This window comes from Oncorhynchus kisutch, linkage group LG15 (assembly GCF_002021735.2).
Source record: "Oncorhynchus kisutch isolate 150728-3 linkage group LG15, Okis_V2, whole genome shotgun sequence".
Taxonomy (NCBI): Eukaryota; Metazoa; Chordata; class Actinopteri; order Salmoniformes; family Salmonidae; genus Oncorhynchus; species Oncorhynchus kisutch.
Window position 1 is genome coordinate 34,588,788 of NC_034188.2, and position 21,565 is coordinate 34,610,352.

The following is a 21,565-nucleotide window of genomic DNA, read 5'->3' on the forward strand; positions in this document are numbered from 1 at the left end:
ACAAGTAATACTTAACAATTTGACAACATACAGCCTATACTCACAAATCTAAGTAAAGGAATGGAATTAAGAATATATAAATGTATGGACAAGGAATTTCAGAGCGGCATAGACTAAGATACAGTAAAATAGAATACATTATATACACATGAGATGAGTAATGCAAAATATGTAAACATTATTAAAGTGACTAGTGTTCCATTTATTTAAATGGCCAGTGATTTAAAGTCTATAGACAGCAGCCTCTAATATGCTAGCGATGGCTATTTAACAGTCTGATGGCCTTGAGATAGAAGCTGTTTTTCAGTCTCTCCGTCACAGCTTTGATGCACCTGTACTGACCTAGCCTTCTGGATGATAGCATGATGAACAGGCAGTGGCTCGGGTGGTTGTAGTCCTTGATGATCTTTTTGGCCTCCCTGTGACATGGGTGCTGTAGGTGCCCTGGAGGGCAGGTTGTTTGCCCCCGGTGATGCGTTGGGCAGACCAAACCACCCTCTGGATTTGCTGGCGGTGCAGTTGCAGTACCAGGCAGCAGGATGCTCTCAATTGTGCATCTGTAAAAGTTTGTGCGGGTTTTAGGTGCCACTCAAATTTATTCCACCTCCTGAGGTTGAAGAGGCGCCGTTGCGCCTTCTTCACCACACTGTCTGTGTGGGTGGACCATTTCAGTTTGTCAGTGATGTGTACGCCGAGGAACTTGAATCTTTACACCTTCTCCACTGCTGTCCTGTTGATATGGATAATAGGGGGGTGCTCCCTCTGCTGTTTCCTGGAGTCCACGATCATCTCCTTTGTTTTGTTGACGTTGAGTGAGAGGTTATATTCCTGGCGCCACACTCCGGGAGCCCTCACCTCCTCCCTGTAGGCTGTATTGTTCGTGTTGGTAATCAAGCCTACTACTGTGTTGTCCGCAAACTTGATGATTGAGTTGGAGGCATGCGTAGCCACGTAGTCATGGGTGAAAATGGAGTACAGGAGGGGGCTGAGCACACACCCTTGTAGGGCCCATGTGTTGAGGATCAGCGAAGTGGAGGTGTTGTTTTCTACCTTCACCACCTGGGGAGGGGGTCTGTCAGGAAGTCCAGGAGCCAGTTGAACAGGGCGGGGTTCTGACCCAGGAACTCAAGCTTAATGATGAGCTTGGTGGGTACTATGGTGTTGAATGCTGAGCTTTAGTCAATGAACAGCATTCTTACATAGGTATTCCTCTTGTCCAGATGGGATAGGACAGTGTTCAGTGTGATGGCGATTGCATCGTCTGTGGATCTATTCCGGCGGTAAGCAAATTGAAATGGGTCTAGGGTGACAGGTAAGGTAGAGGTGATATAATCCTTGACTAGTCTCTCAAAGCATTTCATGGTGACAGAATTGACTGCTATGGGTCGATAGTAATTTAGTTCAGTTACCTTTGCTTTCTTGGGTACAGGAACAATGGTGGACATCTTGAAGCATTTGGGGACAGCAGACTGGGATAGGGAGAGATTGAATATGTCTGTAAGCATTCCAGACAGCTGGTCTGCGCATGCTCTGATGACGGGGCTGGGGATGCTGTCTGGACTGGCAGCCTTGCGAGGGCTAACACGCTTAAATGTCTTACACACTTCGGCCACGGAGAAGCAGAGCCCACATTCTTTGGTAGCGGGCCGCGTCGGTGGCACTGTGTTACCCTCAAAGCGGGCGAAGAAGGTGTTTAGCTTGTCTGGAATCAAGACGATGGTGTCTGCGACGTGGCTGATTTTCCTTTTGTAGTCCGTGATTGTCTGTAGACCCTGCCACATACGTACGTTTCGTGTCTGAGCTGTTGAATTGCAACTCCACTTTGTCTCTGTACTAACATTTTGCCTGTTTGATTGCCTTACGGAGGGAATAACTACACTGTTTGTATTCTGCCTTATTCCCAGTCACCTTGCCATATTTCTAAATGCAGTGGTTCGCGCTTTCAGTTTTGTGTGAATTAAGCCTTCTATTCACGGTTTCTGGTTAGTGTAGGTTTTAATAGTCACAGTCATAGTCACACATTTGAGTTTCTGCCTCTAGGAAGGGAGGAGCAAAATGGAGTCATGGTCAGATTTGCCGAAGGAGGGCGGGGGAGGGCCTTGTAGGCATCCCGGAAGTTGGAGTAGAAGTGGTTGAGTGCTTTAGCAGTGCGAGTACTACAGTCAATGTGTTGATAGAACTTCAACATTATTTTTGTAAAATTTGCTCGGTTAAAATCCCCAACTGCAATAAATGTGGCCTCAGGATATGTGGTTTCCAGTTTGCATAAAGTCCTGTGAAGTTCTTTGAGGGCCGTCGTGACATTGGCTTGAAGGGGAATATACACGGCTGTGACTATAACCGAAGAGAATTCTATTGGGCGATAATACGGTCAGCATTTGATTGTGAGGTATTCTAGGTCGGGTGAACAATCACACCATGAGTCTCTAAACACCACTGCACATCTTCTTCTTCCCGGAGAGATATTTATTAGTGTCTGCGCAATCAACTGAGAACCCAGCTGGCTGGACCTCCCCATACAGTATATCCCGAGAGAGCCATGTTTCCGTGAAACAGAGTATGTTGTAATCCCTGATGTCTCTCTGGAAAGAAATCCTCGCTTTGAGCTCATCAACTTTATTATCCAGAGACTGAACATTAGCGAATTAGAAGACCACTCCGAGTACCTCTCCTCTGCCACCGGTGTTTTGGGTCGGACTCTGGAATCAGTTAAATTGTCCTGGGGGGTGCGAACAAAGGATTCGCTTTGGGAAAGTCATATTCCTGGTTGTAATGCTGGTAGTGCTGGTGAGTTACCGCCGCTCTGATATTCAGTAGTTCTTCCCGGCTGTATGTAATAACACAAAAAAAATGTGTGGTCTAATAATATAATAAATAATACATAAAAAAACTAAATACTGTACATTTTCCTATGAGCTAGAAGCACAGCAGCAGCCCTCTCTGTTGGTACCATTATCCTCTTTACAATCTTCTATTTTTACCAAGCAGTTTTGTGTGTAACACCTTCTCATCCTTGTGTGTGTGTGTGTTTCCCCCTACCAGGTATCACAGATGCGGAATCAGGGAATAGCCGTGGCCGTTGCTTGTTCGCTCTTCGGCTTTTTCGGCTTCTCCATTTACCCGGTTGCCATGGAGTTGTCTGTGGAGTGCTCCTACCCGGTTGGGGAGGCCACCTCAGCAGGCCTGATATTTATATCAGGGTACATCTGTCTGATACACTGTTTCATACAAGAAGAACATAGACTAAAGAGCAAGAGTGTGAATAAAGGGCTATGTGTTAACAAGAATGTGCTTGTTTTTGTTTTTTCAGACAGATCCAGTCAGTTATCTATATACTGCTTCTTCAGGGGTTGACCAAACCAATGGCCTACTCGCCCTTCTCTACCTGTTCTGTAGGAGGGGATGCGGCCTTGAGTTGGAGGGGTAAGTCAATAACTACCATATGTATCGGAGGGATTAAAATAGTATATGAATGCTAATTGAGGTATGGTTGCCCACCATTACATTTCTTCAGGCAATTACAGCTATTGGTTGTTTTGTTAGCAGTTAAGACTTTGCATTTGTATGAAAATAACACAAGATGCATATGGCAGACCGAAATGTTGGCTGAAACGGCATCCTAGACAACACATGCTTTGCCACAACTAACAAAATACAGTACCAGTCAAAAGTTTGGACACAACTCATTCCAGGGTTTTTCTTTATTTTCACAATTTTCTACATTGTAGAATAATAGTGAAGACATCACAACTGTGAAATAACACATGGAATCATGTAGTAACCAAAAAAAGTGTTAGGTAGAGGTGGTATACAGAAGATAGACCTATTTGGTAAAAGACCAAGTCCCTATTATGGAAAGAACAGCTGAAATAAGCAAAGAGAAACGACAGTCCATCATTATTTTGAGACATGAAGGTCAGTCAATTTGGAACTTTGATGAAACTGATGATGAAACTAGCTCTCATGAGGACCTCCACAGGAAAGGAAGACCCAGAGTTACCTCTGCTGCAGAGGATAAGTTCATTAGAGTTACCAGCCTCAGAAATTGCAGCCCAAATAAATGCTAACAGATAAAAGTAACAGACACATCTCAACAAATCAAATCTAATTGTATTGGTCACATACACATGGTTAGCAGATGTTAATGCGAGTTTAGCGAAATACTTGTGCTTCTAGTTCCGACCGTGCAGTAATATCTAACAAGTAATCTAACAATTTCGCAACATCTACCTTATACACACAAGTGTAAAATAATGAATAAGAATATGTACATAAAAATGTATGGATGAGCGATGGCCGAACGGCATAGGCAAGATGCAGTAGATGGTATAGAGTACAGTATATATGAGATGAGTAATGCAGGGTATGTAAACATTATATAAAGTGGCATTGTTTGAAGTGACTAGGGATAAAAAAAATTACATCCAATGTTTAATTATTAAAGTGGCTAGAGATTTGAGTCAGTATGTTGGCAGCAGCCACTCAATGTTAGTGATGGCTGTTTAACAGTCTGATGGCCTTGAGATAGAAGCTGTTTTTCAGTCTCTCAGTCCCAGCTTTGATGCACTTGTACTGATCTCGCCTTCTGGATGATAGCGGGGTGAACAGGCAGTGGCTCGGGTGGATGTTGTCCTTTATGATCTTTTTGGCCTTCCTGTGACATCATGTGGTATAGGTGTCCTGGAGGGCAGGTAGTTTGCCCCCGGTGATGCGTTGTGCAGACCTCACTACCCTCTGGAGAGCCTTACGGTTGTGGGCGGAGCAGTTGCCGTACCAGGCAGTGATACAGCCCGACAGGATGCTCTCAATTGTGCATCTGTAAAAGTTTGTGAGTGTTTTTGGTGGCAAGCCAAATTTCTTCAGCCTCCTGAGGTTGAAGAGACACTGCTGCGCCTTCTTCAACACGCTGTCTGTGTGGGTGGACCATTTAAGTTTGTCCGTGATGTGTACGCCGAGGAACTTAAAACTTTCCACCTTCTCCACTACTATCCCGTCGATGTGGATAGGGGAGTGCTCCCTCTGCTGTTTCCTGAAGTCCACAATCATCTCCTTTGTTTTGTTGACGTTGAGTGTGAGGTTCTTTTCCTGACACCATACTCTGAGGGCCCTCACTTCCTCCCTGTAGGCCGTCTCGTCGTTGTTGGTAATCACGTACCCTTGTGGGGCCCCAGTGTTGAGGATCAGCGGGATGGAGGTTGTTTCCTATACTCACCACCTGGGGGCGACCCGTCAGAAAGTCCAGGACCCAGTTGCACAGGGCGGGGTCGAGTCACGTTGGCTGTGGTGAAGGAGAGCCCGCAGGTTTTGGTAGCGGCCCGTGACAGTGGCACTGTATTGTGGCACTGTATTGTGGCACTGTTAAGAGGAGAAAAAAAACACTGCTAAAGGACACCAATAAGAAGAAGAGACTTGCTTGGGCCAAGAAACACGAGCAATGGACATTAGACCAGCGGAAATCTGTCCTTTGGGCTGATGAGTCCAAATTTGGTTCCAACCGCCATGCCATTGTGAGACGCAGAGTAGGTGAACGGATGATCTCCGCATGTGTGGTTCCCTCCGTGAAGCATGGAGGAGGAGGTGTGATGGTGTCGGGCTGCTTTGCTGGTGACACTGTCAGGGATTTATTTAGAATTCAAGGCAAACATAACCAGTATGACTACCACAGCATTCTGCAGTGATACGCCATCACATCTGGTTTACATTTTGTGGGACTATAATTAATTTTTCAACAGGACAATGACACAACACAACTCCAGGCTGTCTAAGGGCTATTTGACCAAGAAGGAGAGTGATGGAGTGCTGCATCAGATGACCTAGCCTCCACAATCACTTGACCTCAACCCAATTGAGATGGTTTGGGATGAGTTGGACTGCAGAGTGAAGGAAAAGCAGCCAACAAGTGCTCAGCATATGTGGGAACTCCTTCAAGACTGGTGGAAAAGCATTCCAGGTGAAGCTGGTTGAGAGAATGCCAAGAGTGTGCAAAGCTGTCATCAAGGCAAAGGGTGGCTACTTTGAAGAATCTCAAATATAAATTATATTTTGATTTGTTTAACACTTTTTGGGGGACTACATAATTCCATATGTGTTATGTCATAGTTTTGATGTCTTCACTATAATTGTACAATGTTGAAAATAGTAAACAATAATAAAAACCCTTGAATGAGTAGGTGTGTCCAAACTTTTGCCTGGTACTGTATGTTGCAAATACATTATTTCCATTGAAATTGAGGGGACAGGTGCCCTGACAAGCTATAGTTTATTTTACAACAAATACATAAAAAAATATTGCCCTCCAAAAATAAATAACGTGCCCAAGGCCAAAACACAGTGATGCCGGAGGTTATGTTCAGTTAAGTTGCCACTCTTATTTCTAAATATAACATAATGAAATCCTCTGGGGTCTTGATAAAGAGGAACAAGCCTGTATTGTTATTGTCTGGTGCTTTGCAGTGGCTCTAGCAGCATGATTCTCTCGAAAACACACACTGTGATTAGTTCCTGTAGAAATGTCTGAAAATGTCTTAGCTCCAGTCATTGACTTGTCTTTTTCTGTGTACGTCTCCACAGTGCCCGTGCTGGTGATGGCAGGCCTGTTCAGTGTCTTTACCTGCTGCTTCGTTATCTTCTTCCACACGAAGTACAGGAGACTGGATGCTGAGGCACAGGCTGGTGGAAAAAAGCCAACTCTGACAACCTGTGACAGCGCCTCAAACTCTGACCAAAATTAGGAACAGGTCAGGGGTTAACTGAACTGCTTTGAGATCACTAGCTCACTGGCAACATTTCAGAAGCACGACAATTCTCACACGAGGCCAAGTGTATTGACTTACCATTACATTCCTTTATAAAGATTATTTAGGTTTTCGGAATGTAACTGAAAGGTCCTTTCTACCTTTGCTATACTGCTTCATTCTCTCGTCCCAAGTGAATGATTACAGTTTTGACAATAGCGATATTTAATATTGCTTAAACGGTGGTGGTAAACAGTGATCATAAGTTACTCGATTTGAAATGGGGCTTTCCTTTTATACAGGTATGCTCTAAGATGAATAGCATCTTATGCACCGCACCGTTTGTACTGATGCGGAGCAGAGTGGAGGTCATTTCGGCTCGGTCTGTTAAGTTGGACATTAAATGTATGATGCAAAAGTAATCCAATACCTGAATTGACTGAAATTTCAACAGAATTAAACTGTGATGGTGGTGGACATGTATGCTTGTGGGGTGTACAGACTAGTTCATAAAATAATATTCCAGGTATTTGAATGATGGCACATTTTTTGTCAGTACCAAATTATTTTACACGTTCAATTGTGTAAATTTGGTATTTTAAACTACTCCTGTAAATATACTTTATAGTCAAATAAACCACCATGTCAGTCATTGGTTTAATTCACTTCTAAATACATACAACTTAGTGAATAATTGTCAAAACACTTTCATTTCTCCTGGATACTATTATGTGTCGTTTACCACATGCATACACCCCGACCAAGATACAGGCAGCTGATAAAATGAGCCATTTATCGAAAAGTTAAGAAAGAGAGAGAAGGGTTTTACTTATTTTTTTTAAGAGGAAGCCGTTTCAGTGTATTTATTTCATCACTGTTCCAAAGTGTTACACAGTGACAAACAGAACTGCACTCCCCTCAGTAGACACCATACAGATAATACAGGCAGATAAGACTCTACAGGAGTTTGAATCATTTCCCCAATTTCAATTCACATAAAATACATGTAAAAAAAAGAGCACTCTGGATTCAGGCTCGCCTGAGCAAAACTGAAAGCCACCCTCTGCCTTGTTGCAACCTCAGTTCTTTTTTTTAAAAGAGCCACCTTAATAGGGCTACGAGTAACGTGGTAAAAATGAACAGCAAAATGAAGGGGGGAACAAAAAACAAAAAAACAATACAAAGAAATGGCATGAGAGACAGATTCTAACATCTGTCATACCACCAAATAAACAAATCCTCCTTCAAATATGGTCTTTTATAGTTAATACCGTCAATGGCACTCATACATAAAATACAAATTAAAAAGTAATGAGGACATCTTGATGTATGTATGTATGTATGTATGTATGTATGTATGTATGTATGTATGTATGTATGTATGTATGTATGTATGTATGTATATATATATATGTATATATATATAGAGTATGGCATATGTAAAGTAATGGTGTGTGTGCAGGGTCTCAGAGCTGCAGGGCACAGAATTGCTGGTAAACAGCTAGGATGTGGTGGTCAAGCTCGGCGGTGAACAGCAGGTTCTCCAGGGTCCCCATGTACTGCTGGATGGTCACATGATGCTACAAAGAAAACACAAAATAACCACATGAACATCAGTTGACCTTGAAATGACATGGAATTGAACGAACAGGGCCCGTCAGACTGACGGCCTAGGCGAGAAAGGCTAGCTAATACCATGAGGAAGATCTGCTGCAGCCTCTCGATGCAGTTCTTGTACCAGGGCGTGCTGAAGTCCACACTGCCTGTCTCGCAGCGCACCAGGTGCTCCGTCAGCATCATGATGAAGCGCTGCGGGGACAGAAGAGAGGGACAAAGATTAGAAGGGGAAAAAAGGATGAAATCAGGCTGGGTACTATGGACTCATACAAAACACGTTAGAGTGACATCCTGTCTACTGTCCTCTCCTCAGCATCACTGAAAGCGCTGAACAGTTGAAAACAAAAACAGGAAACCATGTTGCCGACATTGTACATTTAACTTCAAAGATTTATTGCCCATGCATTACCTGGAAGATGACCAGGAAGAGGTTCTTCTGCTCACTCTGGGCCGACTCCACCTTCTCCTGCAGACGCTCGATCTGCTCCTCCAGCTGACCGTCCTCATCCTCACTGTTCTTCTCCATGTCCTCCTCATCGCCACTGTCCTTCTGCTGAGATAGGGAGGGGAGAGAGACAAACATGAGAGAGATTGAGGGAGAGAAAGAGTGAATCTTATTTGCGTGTTTGGCTCCTCTCGTCCCTTTAAAAGTCCCTTTAAAAATGGTGGCAGCACTGACATCTACTGGTAATGTCTATTATCAGCAAACACAGACTAAACTAATTCAAATGTTTTAATATGTTTGAAAGGGACAGTGTGTCCATTCAAGGCCAAATTAAATGTGTTGGGTTGAAAATACCACGTGTGATGCATGTTTAGAAAGCAAAACTAGTCCACAATCTAAAAAGGTCACTATATATAGACAAGGGAACATTCTGCTTTGTGCAAACCTTGGAAGAGAAACTACTGGCACAATCAGTACAATATTCAGAGCAATGCGGCTGGTCGATTCGTGCATTTAAAGAGTCTATAAAGAGGCAGTGTTTACAGCAGCGGTTGATAGGACACACTCCTGCTGCCTACCTTCTTATGCTGTTGCCTCTCCAGCTTATCCTTGGCCTCCTCCAGCTCTTTCTGAATCTTCTGGACGTGTTTGTTCATCTTACGGATGGTGGAGTGCAGAATCTCCCACACGTAAAACCTGCCCACCACACGGCCAAGCATGGAGTAACAATGAGTTTGTTAATTTCAAAACAGCTGATTTTTTTATACTGTAGTACATATTAGGATAATTGAAAACTATTGATCGAGATATTTGCATGATCTGATTTACAGCAAAGGAAGACACAGCAAACGTGCGTGTGCGGGCACACACGCAGAGAGGGTTTAACATCCACCTGGTAAATTCATGAGCCATGTTTGGGGAGAAGAGCCAGTTGGCTACAGCTGCACAATCCACAATCTGTGTACGGATCAACTTGTCCACCAGCACAGAGATCATCTGCACAGACAGAGAAAGGTCAACTGCACAGTTACACCACAGACTCATATTTCTCCATACACCCTATGGTCACATCACAATTCACAAAATCTATATTAACTCTGTGGAAATGAGGGTTCTAGTGTAGGTGACGGAGATGCGTGGTCGGTCTCACTTGTGGGTGGTTCCGCCAGACCTCGTAGACCACCCGGAGGATATGCAGCTTGCCCTCGTCACAGTCCGTCAGGACCTTCAGAATCTCATGGAACCTGGCAGATGGAAACAGGACACTTTAGGCAACGCGCGCAAAACTCAACAGAAGACGGATTCCCACCATTCATTCAACCTGGTATCATAGCGATGCTACACTAAGCCTCAAGGCTGAACAATGCCACCCTTTTCTGTGGCACAGAGGAGGGCACAGAAATGGAGGGTGTGGGTCGGCATAACAGGCACTCACTTGGCCAGGGCACTGAAGGAGTGGCTGAAGGACTTGGCAGCCAGATGGAGGAGTGTCTGCAGGAACACCTCTATCTTTAGGGGGTTGAAGCCCTCACCCTCATCTGGAAACAGACAAAGGAGGAACGAGTGAGAAATGAGCAGAACATATCCCTATGGTGTACAGTACTGTAATGAGTATGTAGGATATAGGGACACTGAGAAGGTGAGTGCTTTGGGGCTAACTGACCATCGTCATCTTCCTGGTTGGGGTTTGGCACGTCTTTGAGCACGGTGAGGATCTCCTCGTTGGAGGCCCGGTTCTTGATGGCGTTGCCCACCGTTATGGCCACGGCATAGCCTGGCAGCGCACCTGGACAAAGGCAGAGGTGTCGTGTTGTATTTCCGATGGTGCTTATGCCAATAGTTCAACAGTAGGAAAAAAAGAAGACTGTGTACACCGTATTTACTTAGATTACGCTGAGTGAACTTCTTTCCTGTCACAGGCTAATTACATCTGTTCCATTACAGTTTCACTGGAATAACAACACTAATGTGAAGTGTTACCCCCCTGGGGTTTATTTGAGCTTTACCCTCAAAAGGCTGCCACTTGTGATCACACTCTTACAATCCAACAGAAAAAATAAATAAATAAATGGCAGACCAATTACGAGCACATTAGAGTCATCTTAGTCCCCAGGCTATGATGCACCAACAGACAGAAGTTTACAGAAATACATTCAAGAATACATAAATGAATGGCCCCTGGAGAGGCAGTGTACTTACTGTTGGCCTCATCTTGGTATTTGTAAAAGAAGATGGGGTCGGCTGGGATGAGGGCTGAGAAAGTGGGCGGGACGATGTCCACTATCCGCTGATGATAGGAGAGCCTGGAGGTCGAGAACAAAAAGCTGATTGGTCAGTTTACAGGGACAGACTCTATAACACATCCCTCCCCATGTATGATTCAAAACAAGCTGGGTGCAACACAGTTATAGTGGATCTGAATGGAAATACCTCATGCATTTCTCCAGAACCTCCTTGACAAACTTGGGCTTGGGCTTGTCTGCATCCAGCGCTAAACAGTCCGTCCTTTGGAGAAGAACATGTATTTGTTCTGAATAGTAAATAAGTATTTCAATATAATAAGTAGGGGTTCCAACTAAATCAAATGAAAAGCTGTGTGAAAGACAGCTGATCTTACCAGTCGTCCCAGCTCCATCGGAACTGAAAGTTGCTCAAATGGTGGGAGAACCAGTTGAGGAGTCGGTCTATGCAAGTAGTGTTCATAGTGTCCAGTCTCATGTACATCATCTCTGTAGCTTGGGCCAACTGGGAGGAGGCTGTTAAGGGGTTAACGCTCACGGTTGATGTAAAACAGGTATCCAAGCCTGACAAAATAATTACTTGTGGTCCCAAAAATTGTAGGGTCTTTCCCATGCCATTTTGTGTAACTTGGTTTCCCACTATACTCAAATTTTGGCATAGGACAAAAATGTATTTCTTAAGTATTCAAAACAAGCATTTCTGTGATGGACCACCCATTCAGTGTGCCCTTTACTAGACTGTAATGGGTAGTCCCAGTAGTGGGGAGAAGGATACAACTTGAGGCAGGGAGCCTGGCTGCAGCTTGCAGAGCTCGATGAGCAGTGTGGTGTACATGACGTCGATGTGGGGGGGACAGGGCAGCTGGAAGAGCTCTCCAAAGATCACCTGGCAGAAGAGAGGGAAAGAGGAACCGAAGCGTCGACTTCGATCATGTCCTCTTATTGATATGAAACCTTGATATGAAGCAGTAATGGGCTTACCTCCACAATGTGATAGTTGAGTGGGATCTTGTTTTTCCCTGGATAGCTGAGCAACTGCGCAGCACTGGAAACAAATAATAAGTTGTTCGATCAATTACGAGTCATAAATGACTCACTCGCACAACAAGAGAACACATAAACAAGTCAACTGGAAAGTACAGCAGCTCACCAGGTCTTCCTCTCTTTCCAGTGGGACTTGATGATGTTGTGAAGGTTATCCTCAATCACAAACCTCTCCACAGAGTGGCTGCCTGGCATGACGGGACCCTGTGGTCAGGGAGAGAGAAAGACTAGTCGGAGCATTCCAAAAAGGCCACCCCATCCCCAAACATTCCTCTTTCTCTGGTCTGAGCGAGGGAGTACTACACGGTACCTCGGGGGCATCGGTGTAGTCGAACATGCGGAAGATGACGCGGGGCATGGGGTACTGGCAGTCGGGCATGTGGGCAGGTGGGGTGAAGGGTGGCAGGTTGTGCTGCAGGGCCTCACACAGCACGCTGTCAAAGGCAATGTACGGCCGCAGGATGTGGCGCTCCTGCCAGCGGTCCTTCTTCAGCTTCTGGATCTGAGCCCACAGGCAGTCCAGGTACTGAGGGTGAGCGAGGAAGAGGTGAAGGTTATGATGGTTATGACAGAGGAATAACATATATGAACACATATATCTTACTTACCTCCTCTTGTGGGTGTGGCTTCTCTGCTGTCCAAACCTGAAGCATGGGGACATGAGTCTTCAGTCGCCTCCTAAAAAAACAGATTGGTGTCACCATGACTGTCTCACCACTATTGAGTGCAGTTGACAAAGGAGTCTCCCTCAAAATACTCATTAATTTCAGTTGCATTACATCATGCACAGTTCCTCAACTAGGAAAGAGCCAGAAAGACATGTTAATACCAAACTAAGAGGGGGGAAAAAAAGCATACTTGAGGTAACCGTCAATCTGGTTTAGGAGCCTGTCCATCTCCACGTCCTTCTTCTCATAGAGTTCCTTCCCAACCCAGGGGAGACTGGAGAGTACAACATAGACAAACCAGTCCGAGCGCACCTGGGAACAGGGAAAACAGTCCAAATGTACCAATCCTAAAACTAAACTGAATATACTTTCATACAATTCAAGGGTTTAAAATGCATCAATAAGATGTTACCTGTGGCACATCTTCCTCCTGAGTGACACTAACAAAGTTCTCAAACATGGCCACCATGGAGGGGGCAGCGATCACGTGGCAGTTCACCAGGTCACAGAGGAAGCGCACCTGGAGAAAAGAGGGAAGCCAGGGTGTTGGAAACCATTGTTTAGCATAACGTCAAACATGATTGTAATGCATCTGTAATTACTTTGAAAGAAAATTGCCTTGGTGAGCCTGTGGACTAAATTATTTTATCGCACCAAACACTTACTAGGTAAAGCGCTTCGGTGTACAGGTTGGCCTTCAAGGTCTCTTTGAGTTGTCGGATCATGGCCTCCACAAACTCCCCGCCAAAGTTGTAGTTCCTGGCATTGAGAAGGCCCACTAATGTTGTGTACACTGTCAGCTTCTCGGGTAGAAGTCGAGCCCTGTCAAAACCAGACACACAATTACAGTACCAGTCAAAAGTTTGGACACACCTACTCATTCCATGTTTTTAATTTTTTTTTACTAAAAGTCATTCAAATGTATTAGAATAACTTCCAATAGCTTACACAGCACACAAAATGCGGAGGATTTTGTTTTTGTAATTGGGGAGGTCGGCTTCCAAGACACCTGCAAGACCTTCCAAATTGCTTTCCAGGGAAGAGGTACTCTGCAAATGAAGAAATTGTTGTAGGGCAAAATATCTGGTGATTTCTGAGGTCAAATCAGGCAAAGAAAAAGTATAGTGAGTGAGAAAATACACACATGGGTATCATGCAGAAAACATCCCCACACTTACTGCAAAGCCCTATTACCTTTTCTCCCACTCGACATATCAGTGATTCCAGACGATCCTCAATCTCAATGGGCTCAGACGTTCTCCTTCTTTTGTGAGATTGGCCTCCTTGAAATCAGACAGACACATACAGGACGGATGATGGGGAGATGGACCATATACAGTCTGAGATAAAGCCTTCCTTCAATGTCGTATTTTGTGCTAGCTCAAATATACTTAGCTCTTTAAAAACGTTATCCTTCAGTGGTGTAACAAGTTACTAACTAGTTAATTTCACTAATCATTATTTTGAACATCCGCTGTCTGTGGGGTAAATGGCAGAGGATAGCCAGCTAGTGAGATAAACAACTTTTTGGCATGGTTGCCGCCCCCAAGGTCTGAAATAATATTAACAGTTGTTAATTAACAACAAGAGAATAACGTTAGCTATATATCACATTATATGTTGGTCCAATGTTTAACGTAATGGTAGGATAAAGAAGTGTTTTTGCTTTGTGTGATGGGGAACGAAAGCTAGTTTGCTAGGCAATTTCTAGTTAACCGGCTAAAAGCAAAGGCTATGCTAATCCATCAGGCTAACTAGCTAGCCAATAATGGGGTGCTGGAAAACTGCCAATGACTTGCGAAAAACTTGTTTTAAAGTGTCACATACAAGTATGAACCGATACAGTCACCGTTAGCTAATTGAAATGACTAGCTACAATGATTTAGTTAGCAATCAAGGTGGTTAGCTAGCTATTTGGCTAGCATGCACACATTGACAGAGCTAGCAGCATCAACTCTCGCGGGCTTCAGCAAACGTTATACCGTTAGCCTCGAACTAGGGACAACTTACCATCATCTCCGTCACTGTGCCGTCTTCTCGACATTTTATTGTTGACACCGTTGGATTAACAATGGTGTGCTGCTTCTTTTTGAATATGGCAACAATATTTTTTCGAAATAAGAAACCAAGTTATAAAGATTTTATTTTTTTCAATGGTCGCAAAAATAATAGCGGTCAGATTCAAGTCAGGCACATCCGGGGTGGAGGTTAACCAGAAGTACTTGGTTGTGTACTTTATTTGTCTTCCGAATTTCTTGTGTTTGGTTCCGTATTTGTCATCGCCGGTGTGTCCTAACGTAAGTTAGCTAGCTAGTAGTGTTAATGTATAGCTACATTTTGTTGGCTTTGGTGATAAACTCGGGTACAAAGGTTATTTGCTTCGTTTAATGTTTTAATTGCTGACATAAGCTAAACAAGGCATGGGGGCTAGCTTCAACTGTATGCTAGGTCACATGATCTTTATTATCAACTTAGCAAATAACGTTATCACTCTAGAAAAGGTCTAGCCACAGAAAGAAGAGGGGACATGATGACAACCGATGATATGGCATGCAATGAGTTAATTAACATAGATGTTGACACCCTTGCCCCCCATGATTTAAAACAAGAAAAACTCCAACTTTCTGCAACTCTACGAAAGTACTACTCATTCTGTAAGAGGAGGGTGAGTGTAACAAAACGGTCTATTTTATTGGCTTGCTAAAGTGCTGGTTATTGTATGTCATAATGGAGCCGTATCTCTCATCTTGCAGACATTTGGTACATTTGTGGCATCCAAAAGAGCTTCAACAACAGTTTGGAATTGCTGTGGCCAGACCTTCAAGGAACTTTCTTCCATCCATAAACATGTGGCAAGGACTCATGACACTGACATTCACCAGCTTACCCAGTCCACATTTGAGGTTTTACTGAGCCAGATTGAGAAAGAAGCCACTTCACAACAACAATCAACAGAGAAAGAGCCAGTGGACATTTCCTCCTGGATACCTGACACCAGTCACATCACTGGTGACCAGCTTCACAAGTATGGGAGTTATTACATAAGACTGTATAGTACTCTATGAAATCAATACCTTCTCATGCTCTGTTTCTTGTAATCTGTAAAGTGGCCCAGGTGAGGTTCTTCTGCTCTACTGCTACTGTCAGCTGGCAGATCCACAGCTCATCTGTGCTTGGCAAAAGGCCCTTTGTGAAAAACTCCAGTTAACTGGCAAGGTAACAGAATTACAGAGTCTTGGCTTATAAACAGATGATAATATATATATGCGTGTGTGTGTGTTTACATTCAGTTATCATACAATTTCTACAGGTGAGAGTGGCAACTGAGGGGATCAATGGAACAGTTGGAGGCACAAAAGTGGCGACTGGCTTGTACATCAAGGCAATGTGCTGCCATCCAATCTTCAATATAATGGAAAAAGAAGACTTTAAGGTAAAAAAGAAAGGCTTGAATTTGGGGCAAGTAGACTTGGCAAAAGTTATGAGAAAATCCTGATAAGTGGCCATTTTTAGGCCCATTTTAGACCTTTACAGGCCTCCTGTGAGGCCCTATGATCCACGAGGCGTACATGATACAGACATCTTGGTGTCATTTTACCAGTGTAGTGGAGGGTAATACTCGGGTATATGCTGTATATCCACTTGTTTTTCAGTGGGCATTGCTTATACTCACTTAATCCCTACGATGCATATCAAAGTAGTGTAGTGGAGGTATGCACCGTATCAATAGGGCTGATGGAACCGATCCGAATGTTTAGCTTAAAATCTTTAACTATTATTTCTTCACATTTTAGGCGCAGCAATGTGCACATGGTGGTAGGCCTATGTGCGAATGTTCAAAAATGCAAGTTATGGGTAAAACCCGTTATAAAATGCACAAGGACAGAGATGGAAATTTCCTTTAGAAATTTAGAAAAGATGCGACAACTATCATGGGTTGATAATGACTAGGATAATGCCTTTAACTGCTGGACAATGAAAGAAACTTGAAAGAACCAATAGAACAGGAAAGGAAGTCATTATAAAATAATTACCTCCACATTTCTATGGTGGGATTTTGTCTATAAGCTATACTGAACAAAAATATAAATGCAACAATTACAGTTCATATAAAGAAATCAGTCCATTTTAAATAAATAAATTAGGCCCTAATCTATGGATTTCACATGACGGGGTCGGGGTGCAGCCATAGGTGGGCCTGCGAGGGCATAGGCCCACCTTCTTGGGAGCCAGGCAAACCCACTGGGGAGCCAGCCTCAGCCAATAAGAATGAGTTTTTCCCCACAAAAGGGCTTTATTACAGACGGAAATACTCCTCAGCACCCCCCATCCCTCTGACGATCCAGCAGGTGAAGAAGCCGGTTATGGAGGTCCTGGGTTGGACATACTGACAAATTCTTAAATAACGACATTGGGGGCGGCTTATTGTAGCGAAATGAACATTCAATTATTTGGCAACAGCTCTGGTGGATATGCCAATTGTACTCTCCCTCAACTTCAGACATCTGTGGTGTTGTGTAACAACTGCACATTTTTAGAGTGGCCTCTTATTGTCCCCAGCACAAGGTGCACCTGTGTAATGATCATGCTGTTTAATCAGCTTTTTGATATGCCACACCTATCTGGTGGATGGTTTATCTTGACAAAGGGTAAAATGCTCACTAACAGGGATGTAAACAAATTGTGCACAACATTTTAGAGAAATAAGCTTTTTGTGCATATGGAACATTTCTGTGATCTTTTATTTCAGCTCATGAAACATGGGACCAGCACTTTACATGTTGCATTTATATTTTTGCTCTGTATTCTTTGAAGCAACATGCCTCAATATATGAAGTAAATGTCCAGTTTTAAACAATTAAAGAACAGGAAAAATATAGCGACGCCAACAATAGGCCTAACCATTGTCTTGTAGATGGAGAAGCTTTCCCAAAAAATGTTCTCAATTAAATGTTAACTAGCTACAAATTAGCCAATGCCTACCTGGCAAAATCAATCCAGTGGCTATTTGTTTTTCAAACTGCAACTCGTGCTACAGAAACACATATAACCAAACAGTGCTAAGTGCCTGTTCGCTTGAATTAAAGGCTAACTACATTCAAAAAAAAAAAAATCTTGGATTTTCCCCCAACCTCAAGTGGTCTATGAATTTCTGACAGTTGATAGCCTGATTTATCTGTTTCAATAGTTGGCCTATTATTAGCCAATTATTAGCCAAAGACCAATATGGGATTTATCACGTTAGGTCATTGTGCGTATCACTGTTTGTCATAGAATTTTTCACACGAGGTGCCTTTCCTTCGCCGGGCAGGACAACTGGGAAATTTTTAGCAACATTTGAGTATACCCACTTCTCCAGGCACCATTACACCATTGCATTTTACTCCTTTAATAGTGTGATCTCGAATATGGAGTATGTCAAGATCCCGAAATAATAATGTTTACATTCATTTTTTCAGCATTAAAAATATTAATATCTCAAAAGTACCCTTTTTGATTTTGCTTATTTATTATTATTATTTTTTTTACATATTGTTTGGAACGATATACTCTTCAAACATGTCAACTTTCCAGAATGGGTTCTCTGGTACTTAAATATTTGATCAATTTAATGCTTAAAAATTGAAATGAATGAAATCAAAAAGGGTACTTTTGAAAAATTATAATTCTAGTGAATATTTGTATTAAATGTTGAACAAATTAATGTAAAAAAAAGTGTGTTTCTGAATCTAGACAGACTCTGTTTGTTAGGAGTATAATTACACCAAGATGTTGTCTGTATCATGTACATTTCACAGATCATAGGGTTTTACAGGAGGCATGTGTAGGTCTAAAAAGGGCCTTATAAATGGCCATTTTCATCATGACTTTCTCAAACTGTGATAGAATTGTAAAAAGCATTTCAAACTTTCTTCGTCCCAATGAAGTTACTATGTGAAAATTGCTATAACAATCTGAGAAACCTTAAATATTTTCGGGCTGTACTGGCGTGGAATCGCCCAAGTGTTGTTTTCAATGCTCAATATGTCTTTCTGTTTCCCCTTAGACCAGCAATGGGGGTGCAGAGTGTTTTTGTGACCTGAGGGTTGGAGTCTACAAGGAAATAGTGCCAATGGGAGTGGACCCTGATGCCCTCTCCTACAGTCTAGCAGGTAAACAACGTGTGTCTTGTGTACGTCTGCGTTGCATATTTGTAGGGTGCCGTCTTTCGGATGGGACGTTAAACGGGTGTCCTGACTCTCTTAGGTCATTAAAGATCCCATGGCACTTATCGTAAGAGTAGGGGTGTTAACCCTGGTGTCCTGGCTAAATTCCCAATCTGGCCCTCAAACCATCCCGGTCACCTAATAATCCCCAGTTTACAATTGACTCATTCATCCCCCTCCTCTCCCCTGTAACTATTCCCCAGGTCGTTGCTTACCTGGTAAAATAACGGATAAATAAAAAAATACAAATATGCTATTTGAGATGATGGAACCAGTAAGTGGTTATGGGTTGAATATGGCCCTGAGTTAATCCTCTTTTTACCACCTAGGTACTCAATTGGAACCTGAAGAATTCCACAAAGAAGTGGAGGCTCTTTTGTCAAAAGGCGACTCTTGCAATGATACAATACTGCTGGACTGCCGGAACTTCTACGAGAGTAGAATTGTAAGTATTGCTTTTGACTGCATATGTTTGTATCCCAGTTGGTTATTTATGCATGTTTAAAGTGTATCGTATAGAGTAATAAAGATAATGGCAGGTTAAATATGTTTTTGTTTTCAGGGCCAGTTCAGCCAATGTTTGGCCCCTAACATCCGAAAGTTCAGTTACTTCCCCGATTACGTTGACCAGAACCTTGACCTCTTTCGAGACAAGAAGGTCCTTATGTACTGTACCGGTGGCATTCGCTGTGAACGCGGCTCAGCCTATCTCCGCTCAAAAGTAAGCCTACCTTTCAGGTTTTGCACAGTGACAATATATAATTGGAACATTTCAAACACACTTTATCCAACCAAAAAGCTCAACCTAAACAAAGTGTTTGTTTCTTTCCTACTTCCAGCATGTGTGTAAAGAAGTTTATCAGCTGAAAGGTGGCATTCATAAGTACCTGGAACAATTCCCTGAGGGCTTCTATCGCGGCAAACTGTTTGTGTTTGACGAGCGCTTTGCAATCTCCTCCAACAGTGACATCATCTCAGGTCTGTGTTAACTATGAATTGCCCTTAAGACTTTGATCACCACAATGTTTTTTTTTATGTAAGCAGTAGCAAACCCAGCATTCCAACATATGGTTCACCATTCCTGTTAGAACGAGAGACCAGGGTCCAATTTCCTGAAAGCGATGGAATTTAGGCTTACGAGTGTTTTAACCACGCATCTTTTCTACAACAGCCGAAGATGTAAAATGCGATTCCCAAAGCGCCATGCAGAGAGAACGTTTGCTAAGTGCGTCGTTGAGGCATGTGTCAATACTGATAGGATCAAAAGAAAGGAAGCACTGCTCTAGGATCAGCGTTCTGCCTTACCTTAACATTACAATTATTCTACAATACTTATGACGAATTAGCTCCTAGAGCGATATCACCTATGGCTACAAATATTGAGCCGGCTTATTCTAATGCTTACGCTATAATAATGCACAAAATCAAGATTTGGCACATCATTGCTCACATGTTACACATTAAATATTTTGAGGCAAAAATCAGACGGTAGTGCACAAATTGCTAAATAAAACTGAATTGAATGAACATGAAATGTATTTTATAATAATTTAATATCTAGGTCTATGTAGCCTGGACTGTATTTATATTTTAATACAGTCATCTCAGTTTTCACTTGAAGCCTCGATACCCTTCTCTTGTTATGCAAAGAAATCGTCAACTTTCTATTTGTAGTCGCGGTCACATTTGTTCTGAAGTTATTGGCAGTCACAGAAAGACAGATGAACATCTTGATTTTGTGTTTAACAGAGATTTCTGTTTATAAAGTGATGTGGAAATGCAAAAAAAAGCATGTAATGACATACTTAACTGTTCTGAGTGGTCTGAGGCAGTTGTTAAATAACAAGCTTTTTCAAGCGCAACTTTAGTAACAATGGTTTTGGGAAACAGCTCTGAGATTTAACAATACTCCTACGAAGGTTTAAACGATGAATGCAGCCTTAAGATGCTTTTGGGAAACCAGGCCCTGTTCATCAACATTCCTCTCCCCTTCCTCTGTGTGCAGAGTGTAGGTACTGCAATTCTCCGTGGGACCAGTACCAGCTATGCTCCACACACTTCTGCTGCCAGCTGGTTCTTTCCTGCTCTGCCTGCAGACAGGGCGGCCACACCGCCTGCTGCCCCATCTGCCAGACCAAGGGCAAGGGAGAAGAGCCCTCTGCCACACCTCCACAGAGAGAGGAGTGCGAGTGCACAGCCATGCGGCCCAGGATCCCCCAGGATGCATTGTGATGTGACATCACCAGTTGAAAAAAAGTTCAACAGAGCTAAGCAGAGACCTTACCTGGAGCTTAACCCATTCATGTATTTTAAATGGACAATCCTTATTCAATAGACTCAAATGTGATTGTGGTGACAATTGGCTTGTGCCTATTTTAATTAAAGTAATCCTCAACAGATCTGTTATTTTATTTGTATGCCTTTAATTACTCAATATCATGAGTTAAAAATGCAATAACATTTTACACTAGATAGTAAATATGACAGAGACATATGTCCCTGATATCATCACCTGGTTTATTGTTTAATACAAATAAATAAAACATCTATATTCATGATTTAGAACAACAGGAAAAAAATAGGTGCTGATTTGACTAGCTAAATAAATAAA

General features: G+C 42.8%; 3 protein-coding genes across 4 annotated transcripts in view; 2 read left to right on the forward strand and 1 right to left on the reverse strand.

Annotated features, from left to right (window-relative positions):
- LOC109905234 (solute carrier family 49 member A3) overlaps positions 1 to 8,031 on the forward strand; it is a 23,624-nt gene extending 15,593 nt beyond the window's left edge. The window contains exons 8-10 of the mRNA XM_020502505.2: positions 3,043 to 3,200; positions 3,311 to 3,423; positions 6,571 to 8,031. Coding sequence (XP_020358094.1) covers positions 3,043 to 3,200; positions 3,311 to 3,423; positions 6,571 to 6,731 — 432 coding nt within the window. The 3' untranslated portion in view covers positions 6,732 to 8,031. The remainder of the gene's footprint in view (positions 1 to 3,042; positions 3,201 to 3,310; positions 3,424 to 6,570) is intronic.
- On the reverse strand, positions 7,538 to 14,991 carry LOC109905233 (nuclear cap-binding protein subunit 1). 2 transcript variants are annotated; one of them, XM_020502504.2, is made up of 22 exons: positions 14,759 to 14,991; positions 13,943 to 14,031; positions 13,697 to 13,797; positions 13,414 to 13,570; positions 13,161 to 13,268; positions 12,939 to 13,060; positions 12,689 to 12,758; positions 12,391 to 12,606; positions 12,187 to 12,284; positions 12,018 to 12,081; positions 11,812 to 11,922; positions 11,414 to 11,541; positions 11,227 to 11,301; positions 10,996 to 11,099; positions 10,460 to 10,582; positions 10,232 to 10,334; positions 9,947 to 10,040; positions 9,689 to 9,792; positions 9,375 to 9,492; positions 8,761 to 8,901; positions 8,430 to 8,543; positions 7,538 to 8,314 (listed from the first exon to the last, which is right to left on the reverse strand). In XM_020502504.2, the coding sequence occupies exons 1-22, from the start codon at positions 14,790 to 14,792 to the stop codon at positions 8,201 to 8,203; spliced, it is 2,388 nt and encodes a 795-aa protein (XP_020358093.1). In that variant the 5' UTR covers positions 14,793 to 14,991; the 3' UTR covers positions 7,538 to 8,200. The 2 variants fall into 2 exon arrangements, with proteins under 2 accessions (XP_020358093.1, XP_020358092.1); XM_020502503.2 differs by having other exon boundaries at positions 8,761 to 8,904.
- LOC109905235 (thiosulfate sulfurtransferase/rhodanese-like domain-containing protein 2) lies at positions 14,957 to 21,353 on the forward strand. The gene is made up of 9 exons (XM_020502506.2): positions 14,957 to 15,413; positions 15,502 to 15,773; positions 15,856 to 15,964; positions 16,059 to 16,181; positions 18,795 to 18,900; positions 19,284 to 19,399; positions 19,517 to 19,675; positions 19,794 to 19,932; positions 20,960 to 21,353. The coding sequence occupies exons 1-9, from the start codon at positions 15,276 to 15,278 to the stop codon at positions 21,184 to 21,186; spliced, it is 1,389 nt and encodes a 462-aa protein (XP_020358095.1). The 5' UTR covers positions 14,957 to 15,275; the 3' UTR covers positions 21,187 to 21,353.
- The last annotated feature ends 212 nt before the right edge of the window (positions 21,354 to 21,565 follow it).

What these genes read in the sequence shown, in the direction of transcription:
- LOC109905233 (XM_020502503.2), bottom strand. Translation starts at nt 14,792, where the DNA reads ATGTCGAGAAGACGGCACAGTGACGGAGATGATG. An exon ending in ACACCGAAGCGCTTTACCTA is followed by an intron (nt 13,269 to 13,413) that starts GTAAGTGTTTGG and finishes TCTTTTCTCCAG; the next exon opens with GTGCGCTTCCTCTGTGACCT. An exon ending in TCTTCCTGGTCATCTTCCAG is followed by an intron (nt 8,544 to 8,760) that starts GTAATGCATGGG and finishes CTGTCCCCGCAG; the next exon opens with CGCTTCATCATGATGCTGAC.
- LOC109905235 (XM_020502506.2), top strand. Translation starts at nt 15,276, where the DNA reads ATGATGACAACCGATGATATGGCATGCAATGAGTTAATTAACATAGAT. An exon ending in CCTCTCCTACAGTCTAGCAG is followed by an intron (nt 18,901 to 19,283) that starts GTAAACAACGTG and finishes TTTACCACCTAG; the next exon opens with GTACTCAATTGGAACCTGAA. An exon ending in CAACAGTGACATCATCTCAG is followed by an intron (nt 19,933 to 20,959) that starts GTCTGTGTTAAC and finishes CTCTGTGTGCAG; the next exon opens with AGTGTAGGTACTGCAATTCT.